At 41.6% G+C, this 23,750-nt stretch overlaps 1 protein-coding gene across 5 annotated transcripts in view; it reads right to left on the bottom strand.

Moving 5' to 3' along the window:
- Positions 1-23,750, bottom strand: part of TSNARE1 (t-SNARE domain containing 1) — a 473,885-nt gene that overhangs the window by 252,016 nt on the left and 198,119 nt on the right. For all 5 annotated transcript variants that reach the window (XM_027665127.1, XM_027665131.1, XM_027665128.1 and 2 more), the window contains 3 exons: positions 8,521-8,611; positions 5,008-5,082; positions 2,894-2,950 (listed from right to left, as the gene is read on the bottom strand). In XM_027665127.1, the coding sequence (XP_027520928.1) occupies positions 2,894-2,950; positions 5,008-5,082; positions 8,521-8,611 (223 nt within the window). The remainder of the gene's footprint in view (positions 1-2,893; positions 2,951-5,007; positions 5,083-8,520; positions 8,612-23,750) is intronic.

The raw sequence follows: 23,750 nt of genomic DNA, 5'->3' as shown, positions 1-23,750 counted from the left end.
GTCTAGGGAATCAATTGCTCCCTAAACGGAAATTATTAGGGTTTATGTTACCAAACATCTTATCTTTCCCACTCACCAATGGAAGAGGGGAACTACAGGGACATGCATCTAGAAAAACAAGCATTCTTCAGGCCTCTTACAACTTGCTGTAATAAATTAAAGCATAAATAAAATAGAACAAAGCCCTGTAGGAAAATAGTGTTTGAATCAAGACTGAGTCTGCACCGAGTCACTCTGTGGTTTCACAGGACCCATAAATCAGGTCTCCTGAACATATGTAGAATTTTGCATTACATGCACATAGTGGTCAGGCTCCAGTTCCTGTGGGAACTATAATTCTGCCTGTCCTGACCAAACTGCAGCTGGGAAAATAATAAGTAAAAACCAATCACTGCGTTGCCTTCAGCAGGTTCTGTACTTCTAATTTCTCCCCTTTTTGTGCTTGAAGGAGGAAAAAGAGAAGACGTGAAGCTGCAAAAGTATAGGGAAGTTGAAGTGGATGTGACTGAATTTTCATCCTTTTCAAGCAGTTTGCATGAAGACTCCTTCGTCCCCAGCCCGAGCAAGTGTCACTGCATGTGCTCTTGAGCGTGATCCAGCCTATTTCTGAGTCAGAACCATCTCACCAAGGGCAAAATACAACCTCCTTTTCTACAATTCACTGAAACCCCCAGCAAGTGACAGCCACAAGAAGAAACAACCTGCAGCTGATCCAACTCAATCTCTGCTGATGCTGCCTGTCCCACACCAGATTGGCACTGCTACAGTCCCCTAGTGCTTGTATTCTTACCTGTTTTAATGCAAAGGGATTTGTCTGTCCTCTTCTTCCTCCAGCCTCCCTTTTCTTCCAACCACACCATTACTTGCCTCAAGATTTGAGTATTTCTGTCTGACATCCTTTTTTTTTCCCTCCATTAAAACTCCATTCACTTCCAGAGAAGGTTATTTTTGGAGTCATCAACCATCGTCAATACACCAAAAAAGTTGATTTCATCCAGGCTTGCTCCAGGTGCACTAATTAGCACTCTTCATCCTATTTACACTTGTTAATAGCCAGCAGTGTCCCAAATCCTATGGAATAGCTATGACCATGAAACCACATGGTAGCCCAGGTAAGATCAGAGCTGTTCCCTCCTCTGCAATCCACTCCACCAACAAAAGTCTAACAAAGTTAGTTAAAAGCCCAAGAAACAATGCAATAAAGCATGAAAACAAATCACAAACTAATTTGCACAAAATGACCCTCCTTATCTCTGAGCTCAACCATCAAACCCAATAAATATTTACTGTATGTTGGATTGGACCACAGTTAAAGGACAGGATGTTTGTGACCATGGTCATCACAGATCAGCAGCTGATGGGCAAAAATAAGCTGGATAATTTTTATAAACTCGCAGCTGAATAGTGACATCTGTGCACAATCACTCCAAAGGTGGTGGTGGTAACTCCCAACCAGGATAAAGGAATTCATCAGTCCTTTGGGGCCTGAGTTTCATTTCACTGACACCTAAAACCACACAAAAATAAGCCCTAAGGCAGAAATGTAATTGCTTGAAATCTCATTAATATTAAAGTTTTGGTCCAAGGCAGAATTGTAATTGCCTGAAATCTAGTTAATATTAAAGTTTTGGTCCAAGGTAGAATTGTAATCACTTGAAATGTAGTTAATATTAAAGTTTTAGTCCATTGACTTGCCTTAATGTTGGGATCTTTGGTGGCATCATTCCACCCTTCTTTACAGAGACGCATCAATGTTACAAAGTACAACTATTTCTTATATCCATTAAGGAGGTGATAGAAAACCAGGTGGTACAGCAAGGTAAAGAATGAAAATCCATAAGGAAAGCAGAAAATCTGTTGATTGTGCTCTAAAAGAGTATCAAGAATATCAGAAATAATCACTGAAATTAGACAGAGAATTCTGCTTTTTACTGACATGAGATCAGTTACAAATACCTACAAATTTTTAACACGTAGGATTTGAGAGACCAACCTAATGTCTGTTGGATTCTTACTGCAGCCAACTGATCTCCTGACATCAAACCTCTCTTGGAAATCTGTGGTGATTTCTTACACCCCCCCCTTTTATATATATAATATTTTGCATTACTGTTTGTGAAAGGGAACACACGTATGTATCTTTAAATATATATTTAAACATACATATCTTCATATATTTATATCTATACATCTATATTTATATCTTTATATTCTTAAAATTTGCACATGTTCACAGGCACCCATGTATTTAATTATATTTTATACATACATACACTTGCACATATGAAAATAAACATATACACCATATATGCAGTAACCACAGTATGTATGGATGTGGATATAAAACTCAGAACATATATGTATATATTCTGATTCCATACAGTATTTATTCATTGAAAAAGTTCCTAATATGAGTAAAAAGAGAATAAAAAGGCTCTATTTGCATATGTATATAATAGTTAACCACAGTGTAAAGTAGACAAGAAAGCAGAATACATGATCTTTCTTAAAACTGGGAACAGGTTTGATAAAAATTCCTCTCATTCCCAGCTATGAAAGTGTCCTTGGAATGTGATTTCCAAGTGAAAGAGGATACAGGACTGCTTTTTGATAAATTTCAGAGTAGAAAAAACTCCCATCAAGAATGGAAAAACAGCCCCACGAGAATAGAAAAGCAGGGAATAATTAAACAGGTCTTATATAAGTCTTTTCTTCCTGAGTCCTGTATCCTCCACCTCCAAAGACGTCACACATGCCTGTTGGAAAAACACCTCACTGGCTTCAGTGTAGGCAGTGGAGGAGCACCAAGCTCTTCAGCATCATTAGTGGTGGTAGAAAATAGCCTTTTTTTAGCACTGTACTTACTGTCAAACACAAAGACACATGAACTTACCTGTTTGGTGCTTCTCTGCCCAGTGGGAAGCAAAGCTTTGGATTTCTCTGCTATTTTCTGTTAAAAAGAAAAGGAAAAATAAATAAAAAAAAAAAAAGAGGGAAAATGGCTGAGAAAACAGTCCAAATATTTAGGGAAGGAGTCATATAAAGCTATTTCTTCTGCTCTTTAAAGAAAAGGACATAGAGAAAGCTCCTACTACTTAGAAAAAAAGAAAGGGAGTATAATAGCACTGAAAAGCTTGGTCTTACAGGCATTAAAAGCCTTCAAAGCTTCCAGGATGACAAGGTTATCAAAACTGAATCAGGCATTTAAGGAATGACAGCCAGGACGTGGATAAGTAGCAATTTCCCACTCAGATTGGTTTCCTGACGCAACAGGGCATTCACAAACTGCACTGGTTAATTTTGGCACCTCTGAATTGATGACAGGTTTTAAAATAAAAGAAATCAAACCTGTATGTGCAGTTCTGATGGACTGTACTCATGAGCATTGGGAAAAAAAGGCATTAAAAAGTGTGTGTGCATACGGGGGTGGAGCTCTTTACCCAAATCATTCCAACTTCTCATTTAACAGAAAAAATAATTTCATTTAAAGGACCCAAATTTAGTTTCTTGAATATGATAGAGAAATAATTTAAAATGTGACACAACACTAGAGATAATGCATTGTTATTATGCAACACAAGTGCAATTTTATGTACATCTTTTTATTTGTTTATTTTTAAGGCATAGGCAGCAAGTGTTGGCAAATCCATCAGCACAGAGGTTTTTAAATAAAGATCCATTATTAAGTGCATATTGATACATTATTAAGTGCATGTTGCCAGCCAAATTTCATTACAACTGTACAAATGCAATATATCCTTCCCATGTGCTACAGCCATGGATCAAACTCACTAAAGTGAAATAAGAAAGGAATCAGAGTTTGTCCAGGTTGTGTTTTTTGATTAATCCAGATATATCTGCAAACTTGCTGCTGCCAGGGAGAGGAGCAGTTTGAGGATGCTAAATTTAAGTCATTACTACAGTGTTTAAAAGCAAAGCAAATCTGCTCATCAGTGGAGCCTCCCCAGGGTAAACAGGGTGAGCAAGAAGCAAATGAAGGAGCTGGAGTTCAGGCTCTATTTTATTAAACAGCTTGATCTTGGTGACAGATCCAAACCACAAGACGTGCTCAGAAACTTTCTGGCAAAGCCATATAGCACAGTAGAGCCAGAAGAGGTGGGGGGGAATATTTAAATTATCAAAGCTGCCTGCACATTTTCTAGGAGCAGAAAAGGTGAAAAGGGCATTGTGCAATCAATTCACACCAAAATAACATCAAGGTTAAGCCAGATGAAGCACTGAAAGTCCTACCAGACACACAGTTGGCAAAAGCACACTTTTTCTTCTTTTCAGCTGCTGCTGAGTTGTTCTGTAGTCCCATGTGTGTGAATACTCCAAAGCAATGATACATCCCCCTGCACTTGACACTGGTGAGGTACCTTCAATCCTGGGTTCAGGTTTGGGACCCTCATGGCAAGAAGGACATTGAGGGGCTGGAGCGTGCCCAGAGAAGGGCAACAGAGCTGGGGAAGGGTCTGGAGCACAAGTTTGGTGAGGAGCAGCTGAGGGAGATGGAGGTGTTTTTTCTTGGAGAAAAGGACCCTCAGCGGGGACCTTATTGGTCTCTACAACTCCCTGAAAGGAGCTTGTAGTGAGGTGGGAATTGGTCTCTTTCCCTGAGGAACAAGATGAGAGGAAATGCTCTCAAGTTGTGCTAGGGGAGGTTTAGATTGGATATTAGGAAGCATTTTGTAAGTGAAAAGGTTGTAAAGCTTTGGAACAGGCTTCCCAGGGAAGTGGTTGAGACACCATCCCTGGAAGTATTCAATAAATGTGAGGATATGGCCCTTAAGGACATGGTTTAGATGGTGCTGGATTGGTGGTTGGACTCGATGACCTTTAAAGTCTTTTCTATGATTTCTTGACAGACAAAGTAAGAAAAGAGGGTGGAAACCACATGTAGCCAGCCCTGTGGAGATGCTCCAGGCTCCCAGGAGTCACGTTCACTCACACTTCACACATTCCCAAACTCACAGATGGAAGAGTGGAAGCAAGAGTGACCCTCACCTTCTGCACAGCTCCGTATCTCTGGATGGCATCCGACAGCTGGTTCTTCAGCCTGTCCAGCTGGAGCCTCTCTTGCTGTTTTGGGAGAAGAGAAGGTTGGTTAGCAGGTCTGTAGAGATAAATAAAGTAGTAGAGTGTCTCTGAAACCCTGGAAAATTATCCTGGGGGGAGACATCAAATAAACAAGGTGGGCACAGATAGTATCCTAAAAAATTTCACAGGGGATGCCAGGATGTGACAAGACTTTATTTCTAGGAAGTGAGCACGTGATTCTTTGGTCTTTCAGAACAAAGCACTTAAAAATAGTGCCACTTTCATATTCAGTATATCACTGGGGAAAATAACCCAAGGGATCTTCCCATAAAAATCCTTTATTTGGATGATCATCACCTCATTTGATGGCAATGGGAGACTTACTGGAATCGAGAGGTCCATCAACCACAACATTCCTTCTGCCTGGCCTAGCACCTGATTGTCAGAAACCAATTTGTCTTCATGTTTTCCAAGGAGCCCAGATGTCACCACCTTTCTGTTTGGAGCTTGCTCCAGTAAGATTCTAATCCATATTTTAAACAAAAGTGTTCTTGGAAGGAAGACCCCAGTCAGTCTGATGTAACCATCCAACATGAGTTAAAATCCCTGCTCTCACATGGAGTGACTAAACCCAAACAGTGACAGGCGATGGAAATTCTCCTGGAACTATTCTACCCCCTGGATCTCAGATTTTACATGTGCAGGAGTTCATGCATTCAGGTTTTACAGAGGGGAATGAACTGTAAGGAAGTGGGAAGTCACCTTAAAATACAAGTAGCAAACAAAGCCCAACCTACGCTAAAGTTACTGAACAGAAATGTTCAGTTTACAGCCATTTCAGAATTCAGAATTGTTCAGTTTACAGCCATTTCAGCTGTTCCAGAAAACTGCCTAAGAATACAAAAGCACATTTCATAAAGGATGGGATAAACATCTTCGATTTTTAATGGCATCATTTCCAAACACAGAAGAATATCCCAGTCTTCCAGTCCTTCATCTAAAGATTTAAAACCATTTTTAGAGAAGGGAAAGTATCATTATTGCCATTCTATAGATAAAGATCCATAAACCTTATGTTTGTTACACATGGAAAATAAGATAAAACTGCCACCCTGGCGAGCTGATCTCATGCTCCAGCATCCATCCTACCAAAAAAAATGGAATTCCTGACAGGCCTGTCTATTTACATCCTTGGAGGTTATTTTGGAATGAAGCCCTAAAATAGCCATGTGCTATTTTACATCAGTCTCCTGCCTTGTATCCCACTGATCCACTTAGAGCAGCATCTTTGCTCCTGAAGTACTCTCAATTTGCTCAGTTGGGCATCCTGACTCCAATAGCTCCAGCAGCACTTGGAGCTTCATTGGAAGTCAGAGGAATTCCCACAGTGCATGTTGTTGGCAGTGCAGGGCTGGTGGAAAATAAGGAAGAAAGGGAAAAAATACATTTTTTTGTCTGCGTGTGCATGCAAAACAATCCACAGAAAGATGGATTAGTGAGGAATAATAAAGCTCTAAATTAATGGAAGGCTTTTCCTGCTGTGAGTAATTTTATGGGAGGAAAGTTTGCAGTCCTACCCATATTCCCAAGAGGGACTTACTGACCAGCAGCCAATATCCACCAGAACTATTTATTCTATGTAAGGGATGAGGGCTACAGGCTTTATATCAAAATTTGTAGGTTTAATTACTTAAAATGCACAGTGTTAGAAAAGAAGAGCTAAAAAAAATAAAATCTGTTAAATTAATTGACCAGGGAGCAAAAAAATTATTATGCAACGCAATAGAGAGGAGCAAGTTTATTTCTTATATTACTAAAACTGTTTGTGTATCTATTTCCTTCAGCTTTTAAATATTTTCCCTTTAATTTAGTAATTTTTCTCCCCATGACAGTAAAAACTATTCTCCTGAGAGTCCCTAGTGGACACTGCATGGGCTTCAAGGGCAAATAATGACATTCTTGTGTGGCACTATAATTGGGTTTAATGTGACCTTGCCTGATTCCCCTTTTGACTCAATTTATGTCACAAAATGGAGCCAGGAGATCAGCACAAAAAAAAGCCCAGATGCCCATATTTCCGAGACAGCATCTTCTGTTTCATCAAGCTCAGATGGAATTATGAAAGAAAAGGAAAAAAATAGTCCTCATAGTCCATCACTAATCAAAGTAACGTGTTAAAAACTATCCTGGTATTAAGGCCGATGCCTGCACAAGTCTGATGTCAACATATGGAAACAGTCATTCCAGGCTTCCCTCCCCATCCTCTGGAATGGACCATCACCCATTCTATTTTTTTTTTAGGTGGGTTGGATTGCACAGGGTCCTCCACATGTTACAAAGGTAGCCTGGGGTGACTCAACCTTTAAATCCTTATCTCATCTGCCTGTTGGCAAGTGCCATAAATCCAGGCTGTAAAACCCACTTGGGACAGAGAAGAGTGGTGTGTTTAGAGCAGCATTATTGCTCAGTGGAAGGGCAGTGAGTACAGAGCTGGAGTAACACGGGACTTTGGAAAATGGTAGGAAGTGAGTGAGGACAAACCATCAATTCAGACAAATTCCTGACTTAGAAACCATATGGATGCTGGAAGCAAGAAGATAACAGAAAACTGCCAGGCAGAATCAAGTAGAATTGTCCATATTGTCATTCAGTTGCTGAATCATCTTTTATGTGGGTCAAACTCCTCTACCCTCACATCAGTTGGAGTTTGGTCGCATAGTATGTTTCTGTTCTTCCCCACAATTCAAACCACAGGTCAAATTCAGCAGGAATATCTGGAGTGTAACGGGTTTTGTAGGAAGGTCAGAAACCTGTTTGTTCAATCTTCGCATTGGAGACCAAGGGATGGGGATCATTCACACCCTGTAACGATGCTGCTCATAGGAATTGAACCTACTGATGACATCCCAGTCTGCCCATATAACACTGGGATTTTGTGGGGTAAATTGCAACTCAAAGTCCTGCTCTGATCTGGCCACACTCTGTATTTATCTATCCCCAAAGCTGCCTTTTTACCAGCACACTCAGCCCTGAGTGAATGTCATATCCAGATGTATTCCACGGCTTTGGTTTTTCCAGACACTTCAACACAATTCCAAACTCACCAGTCCCCAGTGCACCCACTGCGCGACTGAGTCTTTAACCAGTGCCGAATTTACGTGGAGCCAGATGATTTTTGTGTATTTTCACCCAAACTGAGTGAGACTGAGATAAATGTGAACTGGCCAAGGCTTGTTGCTGAGTTCTCAATTTCCAATTCCACACGATGCAGTTTTGGGAGAAGAACTGGTTTCTGCAGCTGTTTTCCTCTGGGTCATTTATAAGTGAAAACTGCATTTACTGTGTCACAGGAAAGGAAGTTATAACAAGCCATGGAGTTCAACAGCCTTAAAACACCCACTACCACTTCTTTTTTTTTTATTATTCCTCCTTCCATAAGACCCATCACCCTCCCCCAGCACCACCCGGATTGGCACATACCCTGGATGAGCCTCTGACAATCTCAGACAGCTGCTTGATGGCTTTGGTGCTGGTGGTGATGGTTTTATTAGTCTCCTGCTGGGTCGCATGCCTGCAGAAGGGAAGAGATGATGGGAATTGCAATTGAAATTAATTGCATAATGAGACACTTAGAGACATTTATCAACCTGCAGAGCAATTGAGAGAACACAACACACAGCACATGGAGGCACAGGAGGGCTGCAAGAGTCCTGGATCTTGACAATGGAAGACAGAAGGAAATACTGGGAAGGAGCTGCTGAAAATATTCTTCCTGTGGTCAGCACAGAGACAGTGGCTGTGGACCTGCAGGGTCAGTGGGGGTGATAAAGTGAAAATAGGGGGTGGACAGGTAAGGAGACCATCACAGATGGTTGGTACTGCAACAGAAATTGCCAAAAGAAGGGTTTTATAGCAAAAAGAGACGGGACAGGGGAGTTACGTGATGGCTGGCCCAGGAAAATACTGTACTCAGAAGAGATTTTTGAGTTTGAGCAGGACAAATTTACTTACAGAGATCATCTATATGATAATGGCAGAGTATTCCAGGAAAGCACTTTACCTGACTGCTTTACAGCACTACAACAGGCAGGCAGGGAGCCAAACCAGACCCCTTTCATGGTTGTCCCTCTCCTTTATACCCTCAGTTCTGGCACCATTATTTCTTGTAAGCACTCACTGCTGGCCTTGCTTTTTGGGACCAAAAAAAAACAGGGGCAAGAGACAAAGGTACTTATTTGCTCAGTCCAGTAGTTCTCAAGCTTTGTTAAGATCAATAGGGTACTTTCAGCCTCTGAGCTTCCCTAGAAGCACTTCACATCGTTTAGTTACAAAGGGGTGGTTTTCCATAAGGTTTCTTTCAAAAACTTGAGAAATACTTGAAAAAGACACAGAGAAAATGGTGGGTTTTTTCTCCTTTAGAGGACATATAGGAGCCACAGCTGTATTGAAAAGACTCATTTGTCAGTGGTTTGGTGTGGTTTCATTTGGGTTTTTTTCAGGTTTGGTGGGATTTGGAGTGAATGAAAGTTCTTTGATTTAAAAAAATGTCAAGATGACTATCTGTCATCATGACCCATGGCCTGTCCTGACTCTTCAGCTCCCTCCTGCTTCTCTGTCAGTACTGATGGATGCCAGCTCTTTCAAGACTTATGTCAACTCTTTTGGCACCTCCTTTGAGGAGCAAGGCCAGTCCCTAAAGTCTTTACCAAACACAACCCTGACTAAAATTACATTGAGACCTTTCTTAAGGTCTCAGTACAAAGTTTGGTAGTTTTTTTTCCCACTTCAGTGTTTTTCTGCAAACAGCTCAGTTGGGAAAGTTGTTTGGGATATTAGGATCACAGGATGGCCTGGGTTGGAGGAGACCTTAAAGATCATCTTGTTCCTATCCCCCACCATGGGCAGGGACACCTCCCACTATCCCAGGTTTCTCAGAGCCCCATCCAACCTGACCTTGAACACTTCCAGGGATGGAGCATCCACAGCTTCTCTGGGCAGTCTGTTCTGAGGCATCACCACCCTCACAGTAAATAAAACTGGACTCCTTTGACACCATACAGGAAAGAGAAATAATCCCATATGAAGACACAGCTGGACCCAATGACTAGTTATTATCTCTTCTTAGTCAAATGAAGATACCATTTCTGTGCTCATTCATCAAAATGCATTTCATTTATTTATGATCCCAGGACTCACTGCACCAGCCAAGCAACTACATCACTTTTAATTTGAGATGGAAGAGGTCATGTCTAGCACAGACAGGTATTCCACACTGTCACTGCAGGAGAGGGAGCTGAGAACTGAATCCCGTCACATTGCTTACATTTAGGAGTGCACAGCTTGATCCTCAATCTTTTCATCAAGTAAATCTTGCCACCAAGTGCATGAATTCCATAACCAGCAGATGATTCAAAAGTGAGATTTCCATACCTAATTCCTCTTAATGGAAGGCAAGATTCTGGAGCTGACATCCAGTCATTTTGATGACCTCGTTAAATTATCTTCCCAAGAAGAACTGAGGGATTTATACACCAGTAATTCCCCATCCCCAAAGTAAAATGGCTTGTTAGGCTCATGCATCTGATCCTTCCCAATCTCTAAAGTTAAATAAACTCTTATTAATTTGCACTCTAATGGAAATTTTATGTTAGCTCTCTTATGTAATAAATCTACACTGTGCACAAACTTTACTCAGCTGCAAAATAACTCGGAGTAGGGGTACAAAAAAATAAAGGTTCTGCCTTCCTCTCTTAATTCAAAAGGTGCTTTAACCAACAAGCTGGTGCTTGATTTTGGCATTTCCCACTATGTTGTCAGCACAATTAACTTCTTAATCTTCAGCCTAAGAGATAAACTCAGGAATGAGACAATGATTATATTCAATTTACATTAAATGCTATTAAAATCTTCATTAAAAAACAAAACAAAACCAAAACAAACTTTGAAACTCCACTCCCTGCAGCATTTTATTTTCATTTGTAATGGTAACAAGATATGTTGTTATTGTTGTTATTATTAGTATTATTAGTATTATTATCTGTCTTTATATTCCTCTCCCTATGGAAGTGTGAAAGTTAATTAAAGGGTTGTCTTTGATGAATAAAATTTGCCTCTCAAAAGAGTTCTCCACACAACAGGAAGTTAATACTCAGTCTGTGGAGTCATCAAGTACCTAAAATATAAACATTGTAAAAGATTTACCTGTCTGAAAACAAGCACTCTAAGAGCAAAAACTGAAAGGGCATCTCTTAGGAGAAGAAACAACTCTTGCTGAGCACTTCTGCATGCACAGAGATTGCAAAGACAATGCTCTAAATAATACAGGAGGAGCCACAATGCAGCCCAAGAGGTGCCTGTGGTGGCTGTTTTCTGTACCAGAGGAGCACAGTCCACTGAATCCATAATCACTGAATCCATAATCACTGAATCCATAATCCCCAGCTGCTCCCAGTTGGTTCCCTGAACGACCATATCTCTAATTTATTTATCCAGTTTGAAGGGGAGCACTGCAAAGAGGCAGAGGCAGTGATGGCTGCTTCCCTTCCCTGCAGGGAAAGAGGGAAGGGAGCTCAACTACTGTTTGTGCTGCTTCTTTGAGACACTTGATGAATGGCCAAGTCAGCAAAAGATAATCAGACCCCAAATGCAACAGCAAAGACCAACAAGGGAAAGACTTCTCCCTGCCTCACTGTGCCTGCTGATCCTTGCAATAATCCCAAAGAGTTTTGTTTTCTAGTTCCAGCAGGAAATGGCATTTCCACTCATAATACAAGATACAGCTTATTTTACTTTCATCTGATCCCGAATGGGAGAGCAATAATAAGTTTTTTGGGTACAATCAAAGGTTCCTTTACAGTACTGGTTTAAACATCATTAAATCCAACATCCCCTCTGGCACAGGGGGTAGGTTTTTTGCATTTAAGAGCTGAGTGGTCAAGTAGGTTTGACTGGAGTTAAGCCACGTAGCTCAGCATGATTCATCTTGTGTCTTTAACAGCTGCTGTAATGTTCACTGCAGTTTTGTTATCCAAAAAAGGTAAAAATTATAGTATGTGGAGCAGAGCACTGAGCTGCAAGATCTGTGGCTTAAGCAGATGTAGTTTGAGTAACTGCATTTACATTTATTCCATTGTTGTTGCAGACATAAATACATAAGGGTGCATCACACATGCATAAGGAAATTGTTCACACCACAAGACATCTCTTTCCTGTCCATCAGAGGGATTTTAGGAAGGACTGGTGTCTGTGGGAACTGATTCTGTGGGAACTGATGGGCCCCAGCAAACTATAAATACACGCAAATATAACTCCATGCATTGGCCACAGGGACAGCATGGAGTAGCAATGGGTACTTAGTCCCTGAGGATCCTACTCCCCTCTCTCCACCTAATCAAGGTGCTTAAATTTAGAGCAGACAATGGAGGTCCTTTGTGGTCTGTGGAGAGGGGCATCTCCGAAGATGATGCAGAGAAGTCCACAATTCAGTAGTAACCCACCATTTCTGGATGTCTCCTACACAGTCAGGATGGTCCTAGAGCAGAATCAGAGAATCATAGAATATCCTGAGTTAGAAAGGACCCACAAGGATCATCCAAGTCCAGCTCCTGTTCCTGTACAAGACAACCCCAAGAATCACACCATGTGCTCAGGAGCATTGTCCAAATGCTTCTTGAGCTCTGTCATGCTTGGGGCTGTGACCACTGCCCTGGGAGGCCTGTTCCAGTATCCAAGCATCCTCTCGGTGAAGAATCTCTTCCTAATATCCAACCTAAACCACCCTGAAACATCTTCATGCCGTTCCCTTGAGTCCTGTCACTGGTCACCAGAGAGAAGAGATCAGTGCCTGCCCCTCCTCTTCCCCTCATGAGGAAGCTGTAGACAGCTGTGAGGTCTCACCTCAGAGCTAAGGATATTTCCAGAAATGGATGATCCAGGCTGATGTGTTCAACAGTTGTATTAACAAACACTTATTTAAAGGCTGGAAACTTTTGTTGCATTAGATTACTGTCCTTTACTGCCCACAGACAGCCCCAAACCTCATTCTCAAGGACTACTGGGCTCTGCTTCTGCATGATGAACTCAGCAGGCATTTCTCAACCCTAAGTATTTACTGCAGATGTAAACAAAGCAGAAAAATGAGCTGGAAGGAAGGTCTATTTTACAGAATCACAGAATGGTTTGGGTTGAAAGTAACCTCAAAGACCATCCACTTCCAACCCCGTGCCATAGGCAGGGATGCCACCCACTAGATCAGGTTCCTCAGGGCCCCATCCAATCTGGCCTAAGTTGTTTCACCAAGTTTCATCAAGCCCTAAAGTCCATTTACTATGTTGTTACAGTCACCAAAGCAAGAAAGGTTAAATCTACTTGTTCAGGCTCCAAAATGACTCTCACAGCCTTCCCCCCCACCCTTTCTGCTTTGAGACCTAACTGTACATGTTGAGGAATAGTTTACAACAGGGCAAAATAAGAGCTCTAATTCTGGTCTGTCAGCAAACCCCTTTGCATAGGTGTAAATCATCCAGTAGAGTAAAAGTCAGGAGAAAAACAGTCTGCTACTTCCAGGCTTCAAGCCCCACAATATTCTAAAATAAAAGCATCATGGATTTCCAATTTGCCTGTCACTTGAAAGTATTAGGAGAGGTGGTGCTATTTTTCTTACAGGAGCTTAGGGGATGGTCTGTGGTCGTGTGGGAAAAGAAGAGGAGGTATTTCAAATCCACCTGACAGTGGTGAAATACCATCTCTGGAGAGGAATGTGGCTATAGGTTTGCAGTTGGGTTCTTTGGTGGTTCTGCATTAAAACAGAAGATTTTTTGTCAGACAGCACCTCCCACAAATTTCATCCCAGAAATGCAAACCTTAGCAAAACTTTTCATGGCTTTTTCAATACCTGTCAGGTACCTGCTTTTATCATTGCTGCTTAAAATTAAATAACAATAAATAAAGAAGCAGTTATTACTGAGATAAGGAGAATTCTTGCTCCCCTGCAGAATTTGACCAGCTGCAGGCAGATGGTTACTCATTAACTTGTACCAGAAATTCAGGTTTGCGTTTTTCAACTAAATTATCTCCAGAACAGTCTGTAAGACACCCCTCTTAACCCCTCACCACCTACAGATTAGTTCAGTATCACCCCAGACTCATCTGTCAAGTCATTGCTGACAGCTCAGCCCTCAAGAAGGACCCCATGGGAAGCAGCTTTACAACTTCCCTGCCATTAGTCACCTCTCAAGTTAGTTTTCCTCCTCCCACCCATACTATTCCCAAGTCAGTTTTAATTTTACAAGTTTCACTTTATTTCCTAATGAAAGAGCCCCTTGGATCCTTTGTAAAAGCCTTGCAAGCACTGAGCTACATTCACCTCCCTCTCTCTCATTATCCATAAGCCTCTTAGCTTAGGAGAGACAGAAATTAATTTAATTTGCCATAATTTCATTATGATGAACCCTGGTGCCTACTGATCATGATAGTGATTTTTTTCCCCCTCCAGGTGCTGATTTATTTCTTTTTAACTGTTTATTTCTATTTAAACTGTTTATTTCTTTTTAACTACTCTTGCAACTCCTCTTGTGCAGAGGAGTAAGTAAGTCATCTCCCTGCACCAGATTCCTGCAAAAAGCAAACAGATCCCTCCCTTCCCATGCCCAGGACCTCGGCTGCCCTCCCTGAGCTCTTAATATTCACCAGAGTTTCCGGTATTGCCCCGATAATCCTTTTAGTGCCCGAAGATAAATGACATCAAACCGTGACTACTCTGATTGCTTTGCCTGTGCTTTCTAATTCTGTCTTGCCTTTCACATTCCTGAATTAAGGGGTGGACCAGGGCTTAACATCTGTCAGGGAAAGGCCACTGGGATGTTTTCCTGCAGCAATTCTCAGCCGGAGGTTCCTGCAGCAATAATAGAAAGCAAGTTAGAGACGTACAACCTCGACACTGTTGTTAGCATGCCTTTCTTCCAGTAATTTACTGCAGTTCCTTGCAGTTCCTTGGATTGGAGCTGTCTTTCCAGGTTTTTCAGGGTTGGAACTAGATGATCTTTAGGACCCCTTCCAACCCAAACCATTCTAGGATTTTATGATTAAGTGATCAAGCCCAGCTAAAGATTGCTGCATTTAGGACTCTGCAGCAGGAGTTGAGTTAACAGAGCCAGTCAACTTGAAGGGAGAACTGAGGGAACTACACACTCCGAGTCCTGCATGTACTTTAGAAACACAGAAAAAAAATATACACTGTACAAGTCTGTTAAAAAACAGTGGAAGGTGTCCCTGCCCGTGTCAGGGGGGTTGGAGCCAGGTGATCTTTAAGGCCCCTTCCAACCCAAACCATTCTGTGATTCTGTGATGAAATTGTCCCCCTTCCCTGGGAATTGCAGAGACATGGATGTTGCCTTAGTTTTACCCTCAAATCTATTTGTGTGTGGACTCCAATATATGCGAACCCCCTCTTATAACTTCCCTGTTGAAAAACACAGGCTGGAAGGAACAGACACAAAATGCAATAAAATATCAAATCTCAAGAACTTCATCCAGATAAAAATGCTGACTGACATCTGCCTAAGTAAGTTCTCTCATAATTTATACTCCTGTAGAGATATGCTCACATATTTCAGAGCAGAATCAGAAACACTGCTTTGAGAGAATAGAAATGTGTAAGAAAGTGTCCTACACACACACACACACACACACACACACACAAACACACATGTATGTAGGAAAGACAGGGACAAATGGACAGGAGATAAATGACAGTGCAGATTAATTTAGCCTATTATCCCTCCCACACTCACTCTCTTGGTTTTAGCATTTAACATGCATTCAATACTCAATCTGGCACTGTGAAAAGCAAAGATGAAGGGCACTTTACTGAGGGGAATGAATGATCGATTGCTTCAGCCCTCCTTGAGAAACTACCATGAAACCCTCATTAATAAAGGAGCCAGCACTTGGTGGATGAAAAGTTTTGGTGAATAGAGATGCAGAAAATTATTTTTTTTCTAGGCTTTATTCTGATTTTAAAAGTTGCTTCTGCTGGTTCACATTTTCTTGCCACCAGACTTTTTTCAGTGGCAAGAGCGAGAAGAGCAAACATCTGCAAAAAGGGAACAAATCACACCAATTTCTGAGGTGTAGGCATTTCCATTCCAGAAAATACATGTTTCATTAAAAAGAAAAAAAAAAAAAAAGAGCCAACATTGCTTAAACCCAGGCAATTTTAATTGAAAAATGAATCCATTTCACTCAAACGACTGTGAAGTGTTTTGTTATTTCGTGAAGTGAGCAAGAAATCAAAGGCAAACAAACAGCTCGAGACACTTTTCAGTTTGCTGGGGTTATTTGTGTATTTCTAGTTAGGGGCATTAAAGCACAACTGCTCCTGTGTGGATGCTTAAATTAAGCAATGTGCCTAAACCCAGTTCCTCGATCAGGATTTAAGTGAGAAGGAAAAGGCATTAGCAGCAATTGTAGCACTGAAATTGTCAGAGTGTAGCAAACAGGCTGCCTCATACAGCAATGAAAAATGCCCACTCTTGGACTAACAAGAAATCTAAAAGGAAAGGCAATGACCAAGCAATTCTTTTACAGTCTAAAGAGCAAAACCAGGTGGTTTATCATCTCTGAGAAACTCAGCTTCAGGAATCAGCAGACAAACATCCAGGGCACTGCAGCAGTGCACAGATACGATGGCCTCGTGTCAAGCCAGGGCAGGAATCAGGTGCTGTGGGTTTCAGAAGGAAGCAGGTCAGTAAAGGAAACACAGATAATGAAGTTACGCTGACCCCCCCCATTCCATTCCAGATGAAAAATTAAGGAGATGTCACCACAAAGCTCATGGACCAGCCTGGAGGAAGGTTTGATACACACTGGTTTCCTTAATGGGAAATATGAAGAAACTGTTTTAAATGAGCAGCACCAAGGGACACCAGGTTTGCTAGAAATCCACCTTTTAGGCACTGTAAAAAGCCTTCATAAACCTCCACATGGAATTTAATAGATGTTGCATTGTAGATATCAATTATTGAAGCTGTCTGGGCAATGCAAGTGGACTGGTACTTACAGTAGATGTTGAAGAAGATGCAAACTCCTCTAACAGTGAAGTAACAGGCAAAGGAACCCAATATTCAGCAAACTCCTGATCTACTTGATTTGCTTCAGTACCATCACTGGCAGAGGCAGTGGAATAGCCTTTGGCTTCCAAGCCAGATGTGTGTGGATCCCACAACTTGGGTTTCTCTTAACATCCCTTTCTTCTCCATCTGAAAACTCCATTCAGATGGGACACGATGATTTTGGGTTTATTCAGCTGGGATTTGAATGCATATTCACAGACAAGTCTATTTAAAACATGGCTGATCCATAGAGTCCAGATCCAATGAGACCATACCCTTCTAAATAAATAAACATCTTTTGGACCTCACTATACATAGACCTTTCTGTTCACAAAGAACGTGATCTTAATATGCCTTTTTTATGTGTTCAAACATGCTCATGTTCCCAAACCAGCCCCTATAACACACATCCCACTGTCCCACATCTCATCTCATCTCCCTGGGCTCAACCACCACTCTCACATGTCCTAAAGTGAATGAATTAATTTTCCCTCCCTACCATTTCCACACCCCCAACAATATGCACTTCACCAAAACCAAACATCAGCCACAAGTTCTCTAATTCTTCGAACAAACAAAACCAAAAAACCCAAAACAACTTCATACCAAGAGTTTGCTCCTATACCTCTATATCAGTTTCCCTGAACTCCTCAAATCCTGTGTCATGTGTTCTGGGATGACCCTGCTTGAGCAGGGTGGTTGGACCAGATGAACCACTGTGGTCCCTTCCAACTGACCCATTCTGTTATTCTGCGATTCTGCATCCCCAAAACATGTCCCAGCCACATCCCCTGAGCTGGGACATGACCTCCTGCCCTACTACGTCTCCATGCACTTATGAAGTGTGGCCACACACACCCTTCATCCATCCAACTCCATTAACTGAGACCAAGATAACAGGACTTATTATTGGTTCTCTGATCACATTTTATTCCCTGATATGGGATGTCCAAATCACCTCCTCACCCATCTAAAATTCACCCCAGGTTTCCACCCACTACCACGTCCTGAGCCAGAACTGTGGCTCTCAGCCTGCCTGGTACAATAATACTGGGACCAGACTGGGAAGCTGCAAATTGCTGCTGCTTCAGACAGAAAAAAAATGACCTTCACGACTCCTTCTGAAGGTGACAACTTCCATTGCTGCTGAGAATGACACCTGACTGCTCCACCTATGATGGGCTGGGGACCTCTGCTCTAACCAGTGTGACCAGCTCCATGAGCTCCACGGCAAGAGTAAACCTCAAGTGCCACACAATTTGTTTTTTCTCTCTGTGCTCCACCTCTTCCTCTGCTAAAAGGCACTTTGGAGAACAGTGGGATGCAGATAGGGAAGTCAGCTGGAGGAAAGAGAACTTTTAAAGTACAAAGTGAAGCCCAAAAGTTGATGTTGGTCCCAGTGCTGGCGCTTTCTGAACACACTCCTTTGAGGAACTTGTGCCAGTATCGATATTTTCTGATTTTTTTTTTTTAAAGCAAAAAACAGGAGAACAGAAAAACATGAAAGCAGTATAAGGCAGAAACCAGTTTTAAAATATGTTTGCTTGAGAGGATTTTTTGCTGTGGTTTTATTTGTTTTCATATTGCACTCTGTTCTCAAAAAGCACGGAGCTGACTAAAAGGAATTGTGCTGGGAAGAGAAATGGATCTCAGCAGCCTACTTACTACCTATTGCTCTATCCCATATACTTCATATACCTCTTTAAATCTGACACCTCTGCAACTTTCTGAACATAAGGGCAAGCTGTGAAGTACAAGGGAAATTAATATATTTATCCTGGACAGAGTGCAACACACTCAAAATATAGAGTTCTTGATCTCTAAATACTTTTCTATCTCCTTCACTGTCTTTTCCACTCATATTTCACTCTGCCTTGCATTGCTTTTCTAGCAACACTTTAATTTGGCAGGCAGACAGACGTACCTGTCTCTTTTTAGCAACTTATAAGTTTCCAAAACAGAGGCAAAATCTTAAAAGAAACGCTACTGGTGAGACTCCTCTGCTTATCAGCCCCACATTTCATTAATTTAAAGATCCTTCAGGCTCTCAGGTGATGATAATACATAATTCCCAATGTCCCAGAAGTCGCTCTTCCCCACCACCCCCCAGCTGACAGCAGCCCATAAATCAGCCCAGTAGCTGGATTACAAAAACACGGGGCACTTTATTGGCCCATAAAACACCCTCAAGAGCAGCCATGTGAATGAAGACCCCATTTTGTGGGGCAATAAATATTGCACCAGTACCCAAAAGGCACTGTTATTCCAGGAATTGTGCAAATCACCCTCTGTGGTCCATGACAAAATGTCTCAGGCTGTGGGCAGAAGGACCTGAACCTCCACAGGGAGAACAACAATTAAAATGCGCCACCGGTCGTCCAAAAAATTAGACTTCGAAGAGATATTGCCCTAATAAGAAAGGGGTGCAAACACATAATAAAAGGATAAACAAACAGAATAAAAGACCTGAGGAAGTCCATTATAAATCAACAGGCTCCAAGCTTTGTTTCAGGCAAGGCAAGACTCTCTGCTGGCAGAAGGCAGTGGATGAAGCACATAATGAACTCAGATAGAGCAACTCTCTGTTTACAGGGAGGGCCAAGGGAAATTTCCAAACGTTCCAATCCATTCAAATGTGAAAACTGTAAGCCCTGTTATCAGAAACGTCTGCTGCTGATAGCAAATTTGTTCTCTAGGGGGAAAATGGATTCAGCTTAAGAACCACTGTTCAGGGGCCGATGCAGGTACTTGAAAGAAAATTACCTGATGAAAGATCAATAATGTTTCTCCTCTCCCTGAATCGAGGTTTCTGTGCAGAATAAAAAAATTCCAGGGACTGATTCTCTCCCACCTTGCTAAGCCATTGTAAATGTAACTAAGCAAGGATATTACATATTTAGGATCATGTGAAAATCACATTCCATTTGTGCAGGCACCCAAAAGGGAAAGAAAATATTGAAAGCCAACTCAGTGCACCACAAAAGCAGACAGAGCGGCACAAAAATGTTTCTTTAAAGTCTTAGAGCTTAAAAACAGGTTTTCCTACAAAATGGTAAGTATGCTAAGTTTATGCAACAGTTGCCAAAAAGTTGTGCACATGGCTCCATCTGACAGGTTCCTTAAATGAATCCAGCAGCAATATCCATTAAAGGCCCAGTGCACCACAGGAGAGATGTTACTGAAGCATGTGACTGACCTTTCCTTTTAAAATAAAAGGATTTTACATCAGAACAGGGTCAGGTTGAAATACAAGAAGCTAAGGAGAGTAATTCTAAATATATATTTTTTTTCCCCTTTTCTTTCTCAAATTGACAGAAGAGTTTGTTCAGGTGAAAATGGACTTCTGGAGCACAATGAAAATCTGGAGAACTTCGGACACATGAGACTTTGGGTAAACGGTGATGGTTTAGCTATTACGGAGCAAAAAGAGATTTTTCCCTCCCACTTGTTTGTCAGCTCACTCAAATCTATCAGTTGGTTTGTGAAGTAGGAGGCAAATGTCAACTCCAAACTGCTGGACTGCTTTTGAGGGATCTGTATTCACAATCCCACTGCTGTCTAAATAAAACCCATTGAAATTAAAAGTTGAGGATAATCCATTAGATGTGGGTTCCTGCCCTTGGGTCACAACAACCTCATGAATTGTTACATGTTTGGGACAAAGCGGCTGGAAAACGACCTGGGGGTGCAAAACATGAGCCCAGGGGTGCCCAGGTGGGCAAGAAGGCCAAAGGCACCTGGGCTGTATCAGCAATAATGTGGGCAGCAGGACCAGGGCAGTGATCGTCCCTCTGTGCTGGGAGTTGGTGAGACCACACCTCAAATCCTGGGTTCATTTTTGGGTCCCTCATGACAAGAAAGACAGTGAAAGGCTGAAGAATGTAAAGGTAACAGAGCTGATGAGGATCAGTTGAGGGAACCAAGGGTGCTCAGCCTGGAGAAAAGGAGGCTCACTCGGGGAGGACCTTTTCACTTTCCACAATTCCCTGAAAGGAGGGTGTAGCCAGGTGGGGGTTGGGTTGTAGGCTCCTCTAAACAACTTGACCAGACAATGGGATCAGGCTTTGTTAGCCCAAGTCTTTCTGCCCATCTCGCAACACTAAAGGCAGCCCCTGGTGGGCCCAAAACCCATTCACAACCCTGCCTGTTCCTGTAACTTCACTATCACAGTCTCAGCTTTGGCTCAGCCGGACTTTGGCAGATTTTACACCCTCGGTGAGATGTGATTTTCTTCTGTAGAGGTGCCTCATAATCTCATTACCCAGACGGGTCCTTGTCACCTGCTTCCCACCCAGCTGCAGATAGGGTGCAGGATGATGCTGGCTCTCCTCTTCCTCTTCCCTCCAGCTACGAGGACACTTTTCCTTTGGAGAAGGCACTTTGCCAACAGCTCAAAGGAGCCTCATGCAACCAGTGTCATCATCACGTGGGTGGATTTGCCTCTCTGACACATCTCTGTCACACCAGCAGGATCTTGGTTTTAGTTCTAAAACACTTTCCTTACCAAACAGACTTATAGAAAAGGACCCTCTCACTGTCTTTTATAGGAGATAAAAAAAAATTCTCTCAGTGCAGGATCTCATCTGCTCTAAAAAATTGCCTAAAAGGAACTTGCTGAATCAGCTGTATTCATTTGATTACTCCATATCAATCTCTTACATTAATGTACTAATTTAATGCCACTTTGGAAGTGAAGTGTGCCTTATTTTTTTTTTTATTATTTTGGAGGTTGGAAGATGTCAGAGATAACTAACAAAGAAAGGTCTTTGAGACTGTATCCCTGAGAACAGAAAATAAAACCAGCAATCTACAGCAGCAGCTTTTGAACAATGACATGAAATCAACTTTTCAAATGCTTGGATGTGCAGCAGGGAACCTGACGGGGGAGTAGGGACTTTTTTCCTAAGGGAGAGAAAAATACTGCAGAAACATTCCTCTTTCCTTCTCTGCCTCCTCTCCCTGGAGAGCTGCCTTTTTAACACTCTCAGTGTTGGGGTTGTAGCTCCCCAAATGCAAAGAGGATGACAAACAGCAGGTGAAATTATTTGAAAAAGAAAAAGATCAATTAATCTCCAAGTCAAACCACCTTCTTTTTCTCATAGACCAAAATAAAATCAATATTTAAAACAGACAATCTAGTAATTTACCAACTCCCCTGTTAACATGAAAGGCAGAATGCCTTCAGCTCCCCTTGGCTCATGGTTCCAGCTCCATTACTTGGCACAGCAAGCTGAGACTTGCCCAAATTTTCATCTATTCAGCATTACACTTTAGTCCAGCTGTAAAAGTTGCTACCTCTATGTATTTGGGAACTAACCATCGAGGAGCTGTGATACAGTGCTAAGGGAAGTCCATAATTTTATTATTAAATAAGATTTTCTATCACTTCATGTTTCCTGTGTCCTATTGAGAACCCTGATAGTCATTCAAGTCAAAACAAGTCCCTTATTATTTCTCAACCAGCCTGCTACTGTCCAGGACAGTAAATTAGAGACTATAAAAAGTCTACCAGAGTTTAGACAACATCCTTTGTTAGAAGAGCCCAACAGTTCAGTAACAGCTCTTGTGGTCTCTTGAGAAAATCTGGTTGCAGATGGGATGGTTGGAGGAAATTCAAGGTATTTCAGTTAATTGCTAAAAACTCAGAGCATCTGAGAGTCCCTCTGAAGCCACACAGATGTTAAGTATTAATAATAAAAAAAGTAATAAAACTGTGGGATCAGGAAAAAGCACTGACCATAACAAAAGCTATTTCATAGATGTTGGCTTTTGCCATGTTCCCTACTCAGCAAAATCAAATTTTTTTTGTTAAAGAAAATAACTTTTCCTTACCTGCATGACAGGATGAAATCTAACACTGTGACTGCACTGGCTGATATAAGTATTTCTTCAGATGTTGACTGAAGGAACAAAAACAAACCTTAAAAAGGAGATATTTTCCTACCCTGCATTTTCTGTTGGTTTCTTATTTTCGCAAAGATCAAAAACCTCAGGTCACCAAGGCCTGATCCCTTCCAGCCAAACATCCAGCTCTCTCACACCAGATGCCCCTTTCAACATTCCTTTATTTTTGTTTTCTATTTCACAACTGACTCCAAGGACAAGTTTTGCTGCTCGCTGACAGCACTGCCCAGGTACACCCTGGTCCTGCAGAGAGCACAGTCTTTGCTTTTCCTTTTCTAGTACTATTTTAAAAACTGCATTAATGAGCCAGGTTACTTCTGTTTTAACATTCTGGCTTCTTCTCTGCTTCATTTCTGCCTTCCTGTTAGACTCAGAATTAATTTATGCTTCTTTTCTCTTATTTTGTGTTACTTGTCTATTGGGATTGGAGGTTCTTGGGAGCATCACCCAGTCCAGCAAAGTGATGCTCTCATTTGGACTCTCACTGCTCTACAAATACTAACAAACAATATTGAAATCTCATTTTAGGACCAAGATGTAATTGGGTCTGAACTTACCTCCGGTCCTACACTGATGTAATTCCATTACCTTTAATGGAATTACTCTTGATTTGCACTGATGTCTTGAATTGAACTTTTGCTTTTCAGGATTTATGTATCTTGTTTTCCTACCATTTAAACAAGAAGCCAGACAAAG

This window comes from Corapipo altera, unplaced genomic scaffold (assembly GCF_003945725.1).
Source record: "Corapipo altera isolate COAL_440 unplaced genomic scaffold, ASM394572v1 267, whole genome shotgun sequence".
NCBI lineage: Eukaryota > Metazoa > Chordata > Aves > Passeriformes > Pipridae > Corapipo > Corapipo altera.
This window is presented reverse-complemented; position numbering and strand designations above follow the sequence as displayed.